Raw genomic sequence first — 11,850 nt, forward strand, 5'->3', positions numbered from 1 at the left:
ATATTTCATGACTAAAGATACTGAAGATAATATCATCAACACCCTCAATCAAACGTTCAATGCTTCAAAAATGTCAGACATAATGTAATCAGATAAATACGTTTTACTTCACTGTTTCCCTGTCAGACTCACCCATAGCAGGGAGGCAGCTGTGGCTCTGACGTAAAAGTCAGGTCAGGATCAGCAGAGAATAAGTTGATTGCAAAAATCCCACCTAGAATCACATCTCCAGTTTTGTGCATTCCATTGAGAATAAACTGTCTCAGAAACTGACAAGAGGAGGAATAAAGAGAGGAGGACACAGCAGAGAATAAGCAGCAGTAAAACATTAGCAAGAGCAACTTGTTGTCTAAAAATACCCTCATGACTTTGCTCTGGTTCATCTCTTTACTGAGTTCAGTCCCGTCACTGCATCATAGTTTATTGACTTATGATAATGTTTATTCTTACACATCACCTATCAGGGCAGAATAACAAGCTGAAGGGGCAGGTCCTCAGCAACGTCATGCATTTTAAATGACAAAGTTTTACATCAGTGTGTTTGTTGTTGTCCAGTATTTTTTGGTCACATGATGTTTCGTAAATTAATGAATGAATAAACCTAATGAATCCAAACGCCTATGTGTTGTGTGGCTGTGTGAACAGGTTTAGGCAGGACAATTGCACAATTATGTTATAACTCGGCAACATACAGCAGATGAGGTCTGTTCATTTTATGTTAACAGATTTAGTATGGATTAATCCTCATTAATGTGGATCAGTGAAAGAACAGGTCATCTTTAAACTGGACAGTTGTGGGTAAGATTCCTGGCTCCACTACTCTATGTTTCCCTCAGCAGACTCTTGGCCCCAAGTTGCCTGTCATATCTAAGATGCATCTGTCAAATGACTAAAAGTAAATGTAATCACATATACACGATATCTAACATAGATTGTCCAATTCCTCTAACATTCAAGGATACATAATTAGTAACAGAAATAAAAAAAGATTTTCCTCACTACTCTCCCAGGGCACTGATAGAGTGTAGGTCTACCAAACAGCGCACACCGTTCTTATCTTATCCGAGTGGGAGTGAAGTATTGTTTTAGGCAGCTCTATGTCTGTTTCATTGGCAAAAGACGTTTTTTCAAGTGCACTTATTTCACTTCAGTTTACTTTTTATGTACTTATCAAAGATCAACTTAACAAAGTTAATGTTAAGTATACTGATACTAAAAGTTTATTTAAGTATAAGTATACTTAAACTATACTTACACTTAAACTTTTGACCAAGATACATAACCACATGCAAATTGGTGAAGTATTCCTTTAACTGAAGTATAGTATTAAAATATTTGTGCCATGTTTTTTTTTTTTTATGACTTTATTTAAGGCATTTTCAGATAATATCATAATATAATAGTGTCCAGCCATGGCAAAAGCGTTCACAAGTCTACTTTGGGACATTTGGAGTTATTTACAGATTCCGAAAGTGTGATTTCTAAGCTTTCCAACAATGTCAAACCCATGTCCATCTGATCATTTTTGAAGAAGATGTGGCCATTTGAATGTAGGCACTCCTCAAACTGCTTTAGGGAGAAATTCAGCCTGAAAGATTTCGACCTTCTTGAGGAGCCAGGCCAATAGCTGCTCATTTGCATCACATTAACATGGTCACAACCCCCCACCCAGTCTAGCTGTCAGTGACATCGGATGTCTATTAGCCCACAGGACAGAAACAGTGTAGCAGTTTGAAAAAAAAAAAGGAATGAATGTAGTTCATGTCAATGTAGTGTTATTTGCTGTAAGTACTTCAGTGGACTGATAAGAATCAGAATTTACTTTATTGATCCCCAGAGGGAAATTCTTCTGTTACAAAAAGCACTTGAATAAAAATGAGAAACAAGAAAGGTGAAAGATAGATACATACTTCAAATATCAAATAAAATATATCTAAGTGTATGAAGGAGAGTTCAATATTCTCCAGACCATGGACTATATTATCATCTTCAATACCAGTTCCTCCCCCACAATGTGGCTGTACCCACTCTGTCCATCACAGTTAATATGCGGGCTAAATGGTGACATCACAAGCGCACGCTCTTCTGCTTACTCTTCTGTGCTGTAACCTTTGGTGCTGGGCACCAAATTTTTTCAAAAAGATACGTCTGCCTGTCCACGGTCAGTCCAGGTGTAGCCAGGACGGGAAGACTGTCAACAGGGGGCAGAACTCCTGGGTTGCGCGGTAGCTGAAACTCGATAGGGCTCTGTGTCACTGTGAGTTTGAGCAAGCACCACACCTGGTCTGTTGGCATCAAAGCTGTGACAGAATAGAAGCACACAACAGGATATTTAAAACATGGCTCACTGTTCACATGGAACACTATTATGTCCATTCGTGATTTTTTTATTCATAAAATGCAGAATTTTTAATATAAATACCTAAAGTTCTGATAACTCTTGCTCTGTGGGAGGTTTTGAAAGTAGGGACTCAGATGTGTCTGCCAGTCGATGGTCTTTACTATCACTCTGCCATCTGCCGTTCCAACAAGCTGCGGAATATTGAGGCGACTTTCAGGAGAGCTGTGTTCCACTACCTGTTGACAGCAAGAACCACAATGAAAATAATTATTTTACTTTTCCAAAAAAATCACATTTAACACATTACATATAGCAGTCTATATAAGCATTTGGCTATTGTATAGAAATCAATTTATACACATACCAAGAGCCTTAGCCGACCTCATGTATTGACGCCACACTGAGGCCTTGGACACATGGGTTGGCAGCAACTTCACATGCCAATCCTTATGCCCAGGATTCTGAAAAAAAAAAAAGAATACTTGTTTCAGATCATGGTTCATGTTAACAGGCATTTAATCACTGAATCAGTATAGATTGATCAGTAGTATTGCTTGAATTATATGTGAATGCCACACCTTTATGTGCATGAATCGCACGTGTAATTAACACGTTCATCACACATTGTGTTAATCACATGTGTGATTCATGCATGCAAAGGTGTGGCATTCACACATCATTCAATGCAATGTTAGGTTTCGAACACGGGAGTTTCGTCTCAAAGCATTTGAATTATCAAACGGAACCTGCGGGTGTACAAAATCTCAAAGAGGGCCGTGACATACTCCCCTTACGGCTTATAATACGCTCATCTGACCGAACAAAAGTTTCGATGTGCGCATCATTCTCATTGTAATAATACAGTACCGAGCTAGCGAGCTAAGCAAGCATAGCTAATAACAATGTAGCCAAACGGCGTTCTGAAAAGCACAGTGGATTATTAAAAGACAGCGTCCCTATGTGCATCTGTATGTGACTTTGAATGAACACTAACGTAACATAGATAAACAACGTTAATGAAAACACACCCCATAAGAAACTGAAAGGTATTCCGGCAGACTTCAGTGCCTCCGATCAGATAAGAGGTCCGGGAGTGCTTCCTTTTCGTCGCAGTTTTAAGTCTGTTCGCCTCCAAATGTCCAATTAGATAAGAGATAGAGCGGTACTGGCGTCATGTCATCATCTCAGACAACTACTGTGTGTGTCCTGCTCTCTTTCAGCCGCGGAATAATCATCTGTTTGTTGTTTTTGTGACGGTGAAGTCTGCTAACACGTGAGCATAAAGATCGCTAGCTTAAAATGCTAACAGTCCACACACAGCAGTCTCTGTGCTTTCTCTGTCCCTGTCCGTGAAGAAGCTGCTCAGCCACCGCTGACTTATTGTCCTGTTCTCTTTGCCTTCCTTTGTCAAACAAAGCTTTGATGATGACTGCTTTGATGATAATCACGCTTTAATTTCGCACTGCACACAAACAAACACACACTGCACACATAAGCGATGGACATTCGACACACTCTCTCTCCCCCTCCCTCTCTCTCTCACTCGCTCTCTCTGAGTGAGAGCTGCATATTAATTAGCCATGTGTATTCTCCGTGATTGTCAGCTGATTGGCTGAATAAAGAACAAAAGCTCTGGAATGTGAGATCGCCACACCCAAACTAGGAGTGACTTACAGCGATAAACAACCTTAATTCAATCACAAAGTTTATGGTTTTAAGACCCACAATACTGTGATTTGAAGCATGTAGTGGCTTCTTCAAAACTTCAACTTGTGTAATTTTGAAAAAAAAAACGGAAATCCCTAATTTTGAAAAAAAAAACTTTTTCCTGTTTTTTCTCGTTTTGCGCTTTGCCGACTTGTTCCCGCTTGGTCCGTGGCGGGTCACACATACCTCAAGCATGCCTCCTCACTGCTCCCCTCTCACTCCAGAGATCATTCTACATTTTTAGCAAAGCCAAGGTTCAGGGGCATTCATCAACACTCCTCATAATCTAGCATCTCCAACCAAACTCCTTATTCATGTCAACAGAAAAATATTGAGTTCCACGCCAAGTCATTTTCATTCCTGGGGGAATATGTGGTAGAAGGCAGACTCCAGATGTAGAGAAAGAGACATGGCAGAGTAAGTTCAACAGGAGCAGCACAGGGTGAGTTGTGATTATTGTTGCCCTTGTTGCTAAAAGTAATTGTGTAAAATGACCTTGACTCCCAACATTAAAATAATCAGTAGTTAGAAAAAAATAAACAACATAATTTTAAGTATTTCTTATCAACATCTTTATTGTCTGTATCGTGATCTAGTCATTTCAACACAATTCTAAAATACAGAGCATCAGAGAGCTTGACACATTTTAGTTTGTGGCCCCACGACCCATGATGGCTTTCTTTGTGTTTCTTTCTGGTCTCACTAGGATTATATAACATTTAGGTCCGAACAGCGCCACCAAGAGGCCAAAACTGGAGGCTAGGATGGCAAAAACCTCCACTGCATCTGCATATTTGCCTGGAGAGTTGATGTAAGCAGGGACAAAGGCCACCCACACTGCACAGAAGATCAACATGCTGAAAGTGATGAGTTTGGCCTCATTAAAACTGTCTGGGAGATTCCTTGCTAGAAAAGCTAACAAACAACTGAGGACAGCCAGTAAACCAATATAACCAAGTAAAACTGCGAAACCAACTGTGGACCCAACAACACACTCATAAACTATCTTGTCACTGTGATACTGGGTGTTTTTATGAGGCACTGGTGAAGCAGAGACAAGCCAGACAATGCAGATTGCTGCTTGAACAGAAGTCAGAACCAGAACTGTCCCTCTCTGCTGCAAAGCACCAAACCACTTCAGACTGGACTCACCTCCTGGTTTGGAGGCCCTGAACACAGCCAGAACCACCATGGTTTTCACCAGGATACATGAGACACAAAGCACAAAGCTGATGCCAAATGCTGCATGTCTTAGTTGACAAGTCCATAATCTGGGTCGTCCAATGAAGAGTAACGAGCAGAGGAAACAGAACTTAAGTGACACCAAGAGAAGAAAACTGAGTTCTGAATTGTTGGCACGAACTATAGGTGTGCTGTGATGATGGATGAAGATGCCCAGTACAACAACACAGATACATGTGCCCAACAGTGAGATGGTTGTCAAGCAGATACCCAGAGGCTCATGGTAGGAGAGGAACTCTGTTTTCTTAGGAACACAGTGGTCACGCTGGGGGCTGGACCAGAAATCTTCTGGACAACTGGTGCACTCCATGGAGTCTGAGAAAAGAGGGTGATGAGATACATGTTTATACAACATCTCTGAACTGTGGTGTTTAAAAGTTGACACTCACCAGTTGTATTGCTGATCTTTCCCTCAGAACAAGGGACACAGTCAAAACAACACTCAGGTTCTCCCTTCTTTCTGGCCATGCGGGTACCTGGAGGACAACTCTCACTGCACACTGACCGAGGAGGCTGTGTGGAGAAATATTCATATTTCTTATTCTATCCTATGTATGTCTCTCAATACTCTTCCATGTCATGTGTTTCTATGGATTTCCATTTGAGCATCCATGGCAAAGGTTACATTCATAAAAAATGGGGGTCTTTGTGATTTTGTGTTCAAACTAATGTTGAGATCTCACATTACCTGACAAAAGCAGTTGTTTCTCACCAGGAGATCAGCCCCATGTGTATGTTCTTCTCTATATATGTATATATATGTATACATAACTTCAAGCACTAGTCCATGTAATTGTGTTCTTTGATGTTCCTTCTTCAACCAAATCAAGAGGGTCCCACCAACTCGACGGGAAAGTCTTGTGTTACATAGCTTAAGCATTGGTCTACAGCTATAAAATGTAGGAGTGTACATGTATGTCCATGAAGGGCTTACAGGTACCATCATGCACATGGGTGGATGACATCACTCACATTAGATGGACCATAGCAAACCTCTGTGGACTCAAATGTAAAGTTTGACTCTCAGCCATTGAGTGGGGGAAATAAATGGTTGTGTATAGCAAAGCAAGAAGTTACCTGTTTGGACTCAAAGTTCCAGAAGATTTTGTCTTCGTCCAGTGTGAGTTTGTCACCTGTGAAGGCTGACCTCTTAACTCCACCCACTCTCTGAACTTGAGGTCTTCCATCAGGGAGCCACACCCAGTTCATGATGTCATACACAGGTAAGGCATCACCATTCTCATCAAATGACACTCGATCACCAAATGTTGTGAAATTGACTTTATCCAAGTAATACACAAGCTTTGACATGAGAATCAGACACAAATGAAAACAAGAATAAAAACAACAATTACTGTCTGTCTAGCAGTTAGCCTCAGCTAACCAACCGATTCCATTCCATTTCTGAAAAATGTCATGGTATCAATTTCCACAGCTATGCGGATGACACTCTGCTGTATATATCCATGTCTATTGACAACACAGGGCTGATTGATGCCCTTTTTAATTGTATTTTAGACATCAAATCTTGGATGGCAGAAAAATTCCTCCAGCTCTACCAGGACAAGACTGAGGTTTGAAATATCGGTCCTCAGGCTCAGAGAGAGAAACTTTAATCAAAACTGCAAACACTGTCCATAAATCCTTCCAATCAGGTAAAGAACCTTGGCGTCATCTTTGACTCTGAGCTAAGTTTGATTCCACACATTAAACAGGTAACAAAAACAGGATTTTATAATTTAAAGAACATAGCCACATATAGTCCTCCCTTTTCTCTCTCGTGCTAACACAGAGACGCTAATGCATGCTTTTATCTCCAGTAGCATCGACATTTGTAACACCCTGCTTTCTGGTCATCCAAAACGAACCATCTCAGGTTTACAGTTCTTACAAAATTCAGCGGCACGTGTGCTGACGAAGACCAGAAGACAGGCACATATATCACTGGTTTTAAAATCACTGCTCTGGCTCCCTGTGTGTTTTGGGATTGATTTTTACGATCCTTTTAATGGTTTTTAAATGTCTTAGGGGTCTTGGACCTTTTTATCTTTTAGAATTGCTTTTACCATATGAACCCTCGCGGACCCTTAGATCCTCCGGCACTGGCCTTTTAATAATCCCCAAAGCTGGAACACAAACTTACGGTGAGGCATCTTTTCAGCACTATGACCCCCGTCTGTGGAATAGCCTGCCGGAGGACCTGAGGGCCGCAGAGAATGTTAATTTTTAAAAGCAGTCTCAAGACCCACTTATTTAATCTGACCTTTAACCAATGTTTTATTTTCTTAGTCAATTTTTATATTTTAGCCCCATCTGGATTTTAACTAATATTTTATCTTCTTAGTCAACTTTTATATTTAACCCCCCCCCCCCCCCCTATTAACTTTTATATATTTTTAATTTCCTTCTATGAGAGTTCATTTGATCTATTTTTTAATGGTATTGTATTAGCATTTTATCTATTTTATAAGTAGTATTTTATTTTATTTCATTTTTTATTTTTATATTTTTAGCATGTGTAGTTTTTATGATTTTATTCCATATATGCATTAGTTTTAGGTTTTTATTCAGTGTCTCCAGTGTTTCCTCGGTGGGAGCCCTCTGCGCTGGGGGATGTGATTACCTCTGGCTGGGATGTCTCTAACTCGTGGCTAACATCGGCCGCGTCCGTTGGGGGGGTCTATGGCAGTACTTCACTGCCGTGAGCCCCTCGCTGGCCTGTAGCTAGGTGAGCATTTGTATTTGTGTATGAAAAGTTCTTTATAAATAAAAGTTACTATTATTATTATTATTCACAAGTTTCTCAGATAACATATGCATGTTGAAAGGAAGGAAACGTTTGTGTCAAAGTTGACAGGATTTGTTAATGATAACTGACGAACAACGACTATTTGTGAACACAGCAGTACAGAGAAATAAACATTAAACTAATTATTGCAGGGTAACCTTTTTTATAGATATAATTTCCATCAAATGGGTGTGTAGTAGCTCAGTGTTTAAGACTGGTAGCCCTGTGTGCAGAGACATCATGGTCACAAGTTCAACCCCTGGCTGGTTGTACTCAATTCCCTTGTAAGTCACTTTGGATAAAAGTGTCTGCTTAATGACATTTAATGTAAAATACTTTCCTTCTAAGACATGACATAACTATTATATACTTACACTTTGACCTGATATTACAATACACTGCTACACTGGAACGCGAGATGCTTTAATTCGTTAATGTATTAAGTTATTACACTTCATTCAAATCTTACAGAAATACAAAGAATTAAGTGAAATGAAGAGAGTTGAGTGTATAGAGATATCTCACCTGCCATGGCTCCAGTCTTTGTAAATGAGCACAGGTGTTGTTGCTGAAAGGTCCTCTCCCTGGCTCACACTGCAGCATGTCATCAAGAGCATACGCCAGAGCGTACACAGCCTTATACACATTATACTCTGGTCTGAGGTTTGAAACATCTACCAATTCATTCTTCACATTCTCTATAACTTCCTGTCCAGTGCATAATTCTCCTCCAGCTTCCACCCAACCTGCTGGAGGTGGTGCAAACCTACACTGAAATGTGTGTTCCCAAAACTGATTCACCTGAAATGAAGTTCATTTTTAAATGAATGCCAGTTTATTATTTTCTCAAGTCAGAGGGAAACTCTCACCATGCTGTTTCCATCTGTGTTGTTGTGATGTAGGTCAGGATGTATTTGTAACAGGAAGTCCTTGATCCCTGGTATTTCTCCTCGACGGATGGCGATGCCCAGTGTTCCACCCAGGTACGGCATGAAGTGAGGAGTCTGGAGCACATCGGCTGATGTCCAGGCTTCACTGGCAATCCACTGCAGGCCTGTCACATTCTGCCTCACCACCTGTACATTGTATTATCATATGTATATGAATTCATACTTTCATAAGAGTACTTTCATAAAATATAATATAGTTTCCACCGTTAATGTCATACACAAACCATGCAAATTAAAATTTTCCTGGTCAAAAAACGTACTGTCAAAACTTAGAAGCAGCTTTAACTGTTTAAAAGTGAAATATTAGTAATTAGTTTTTTTTTACAACACATCTCTTTCATGACTGACCTCTTCCATGAGGTTAATCATGTGACCCTTATGTGCAAACACAATCACCACTCGAGCTGTAGATTTCCTCATCACATCCACTATTCTCCTGAGTTCAGCAGGGTCCTCACCCTGGGGCAGAATCTCTGTGTAAGCCAGACAACCTCCACCAACTGGACCCAGATCAGAGTGAAAGGATCGGGCAGCGTGGACTCCATAATCATCATCACTGATGAGAAGACCTGCCCAAGTCCAACCAAAGTGTTTTAGAATCTGAATCATAGCATTCACCTATGTGGACACAGAGCAGAGGAATTAGTACACAGGCTGGAATCAGCTTTACCAGAAATCCTGCTAAACAGGTTCATCAAAGACTCATAAGCACTGTCACTGACTTTTCTTTTTGTAGATAGATTTTCACCTGAAAAGCATCACTCGGGATCGTCCTAAAGAAAGATGGAAACTTCTGTCGGTCACTCAGGCAGGAACATGTGGCAAAATAACTCACCTGCAAAGAGAGCAGAACTTGTCTTGTGAGAAAAGTTAAATTATTTTTTTTTTTCAAATATTTTCAAATATTCAGGTTGATTAATTAACTGTCAGATAGTCATTGAATGTAGTTCGAAATAATACATTTCTATTTAAATTCAACTCAAAATGTAATCATAATATTTGAAATAAAAAACTTACCATAGGCACTCTGTACAAACCTAAGACTGCAGAAATGGCTATAGAATTTGAAGAGGTAGTATCTCCCACAATCCCTACGACTGGAGGAGTTCCCACACAGTTCTCCTCTAATGTAACTTGCTCTTCTTTACCACTGACTAAGGTCAGTGCTGCAGGAAATGCAATTCGTAGTTGATAGCAATTATCATACAGACTGTATCCCAGAGTCACATTAGGCAGCAGGTTTGAGTTTCTGTTGATCTCATCAATAGCAAAGGCCATGGTCTGAGCCTGTCTGAATCCTATAATATTAAAACTAACATAAACATATTGTGTTTACTTTTCAAAAACACTTTCTATAGCAACTTTGCAAAGTTAGACATTTCACAACTATAGATACTGTCAGACTCACCCATAACATTTAGGCAGCTGTGGCTCTGAGGTGAAAGTCAGATCAGGATCAGTAGAAAAAAAGTTGATTGCAAAAATTCCACCGAGAATCACATCTCCAGTTTTGTGCATCCAATTTAGATTAAACTGTCCCTGTAACTGAAAAGAGGGGGAATAAAGAGAGGAGGACACAGCAGAGAATAAGCAGCAGTACAACATTAGCAAGAGCAACTTGTTATCTAAAAATACCCTCATGACTTTTGCTCTTCATCTCTTTACTGAGTTCAGTCCTGTCATTACATCATCCTTTATTGACTTATGATAATGTTTATTCTTGCTCATCACCTATCAGGGCAGAATAACAAGCTGTAGGGGCAGGTCCTCAGCAACGTCATGTCTTATTTTTTTTTTTATCTTTCACTTGTTGAGTTTTACATCAGTGGGTTAGGGTTAGGGTTAGTTGTTGACCAGTATTTTCGTCACATGGATATGCATGAACACTTGTATCATAATTATTATTGTTGATGATCTGTGCTACATTGTTACGACTTGGTTCTCGGTCTTGGACTCAAATATGTGAGACGTGAGGAGGTTTCAAAAGTTGATCTGCTTCCATCAGCAATTAAAAATATCAACCAAAAATCAATAACAAAAAACTTGCGAAACGGGCTCAAATACTCGGGGTATTTGGGTTTCGCAAAACCCAGCCTCCTGGAGCGAGCACCTGGCCTGGGTGGATTATGTTCACAACACACTGCCTAACTCTGCTACTGGTCTGTCTCCTTTTCATTGTGCACATCCCCAGTGCAGAAAAGGAGGTGGTGGTACTGTCCGCGCACGCCTTGGTGAGGAGATGCCGCTGGGTGTGGGCCACCACTCGCAAGGTCCTAGTCTGCAATGCCACCCAGATGAAAGTGGTGACTGATCGTCGGTGGCGGGCGGCACCAGGTTTGGTATTGAATGAGTATCATCTTATAACTAACTGACAACCTAATAACTTGACTGAAATAAAATAATAAAAAAATAATCGTGACGTAAATGTGTTCTTCTTCTTCTTTTTTGGAGTTGACCGACTGGACGCAGCTTTCACGTTATTCTGCCCCCCACAGTCTGAAGACGTATCTGCATTTAAGGGTATCTCATTTCTATATTTTTCAAGTGACAAAATAACCCTCAACACTTGGTTTTAAGATAAGGGTTGAGCTTGAGGGTTAAGATTGAGGATTAAGATAGGAATTGGAATTGGCCCTTAGTATGTAGAATTAACATATTCGTTTTGTATCCCAAGTTTACGTCTTACTTTTGAATTTAGAAAGAGAAGGGTTGAGAGCGATACATTTTTTACTGAGCCTTGCTCTATATGTACCAATTTTGTGTCCATATCTAATATCATCCATGAAACCAATTTTTCCAGTTGTGCTGCCCAGTAGTAACTT

At 40.1% G+C, this 11,850-nt stretch overlaps 1 protein-coding gene across 1 annotated transcript in view; it reads right to left on the bottom strand.

Moving 5' to 3' along the window:
• Window positions 1–4,694: 4,694 nt before the first annotated feature.
• LOC310937979 (extracellular calcium-sensing receptor-like) overlaps window positions 4,695–11,850 on the bottom strand; it is a gene marked incomplete at both ends in the record, with an annotated part of 63,935 nt that continues 56,779 nt past the window's right edge. Inside the window, 8 exons of the mRNA XM_083902369.1 lie at window positions 4,695–5,605; window positions 5,680–5,803; window positions 6,368–6,592; window positions 8,604–8,879; window positions 8,948–9,154; window positions 9,377–9,646; window positions 9,777–9,863; window positions 10,046–10,340. Coding sequence (XP_083758495.1) covers window positions 4,695–5,605; window positions 5,680–5,803; window positions 6,368–6,592; window positions 8,604–8,879; window positions 8,948–9,154; window positions 9,377–9,646; window positions 9,777–9,863; window positions 10,046–10,340 — 2,395 coding nt within the window. The remainder of the gene's footprint in view (window positions 5,606–5,679; window positions 5,804–6,367; window positions 6,593–8,603; window positions 8,880–8,947; window positions 9,155–9,376; window positions 9,647–9,776; window positions 9,864–10,045; window positions 10,341–11,850) is intronic.

Source organism: Microchirus variegatus, assembly GCF_963457635.1.
Source record: "Microchirus variegatus genome assembly, chromosome: 16".
In the NCBI taxonomy this organism is placed as follows: Eukaryota; Metazoa; Chordata; class Actinopteri; order Pleuronectiformes; family Soleidae; genus Microchirus; species Microchirus variegatus.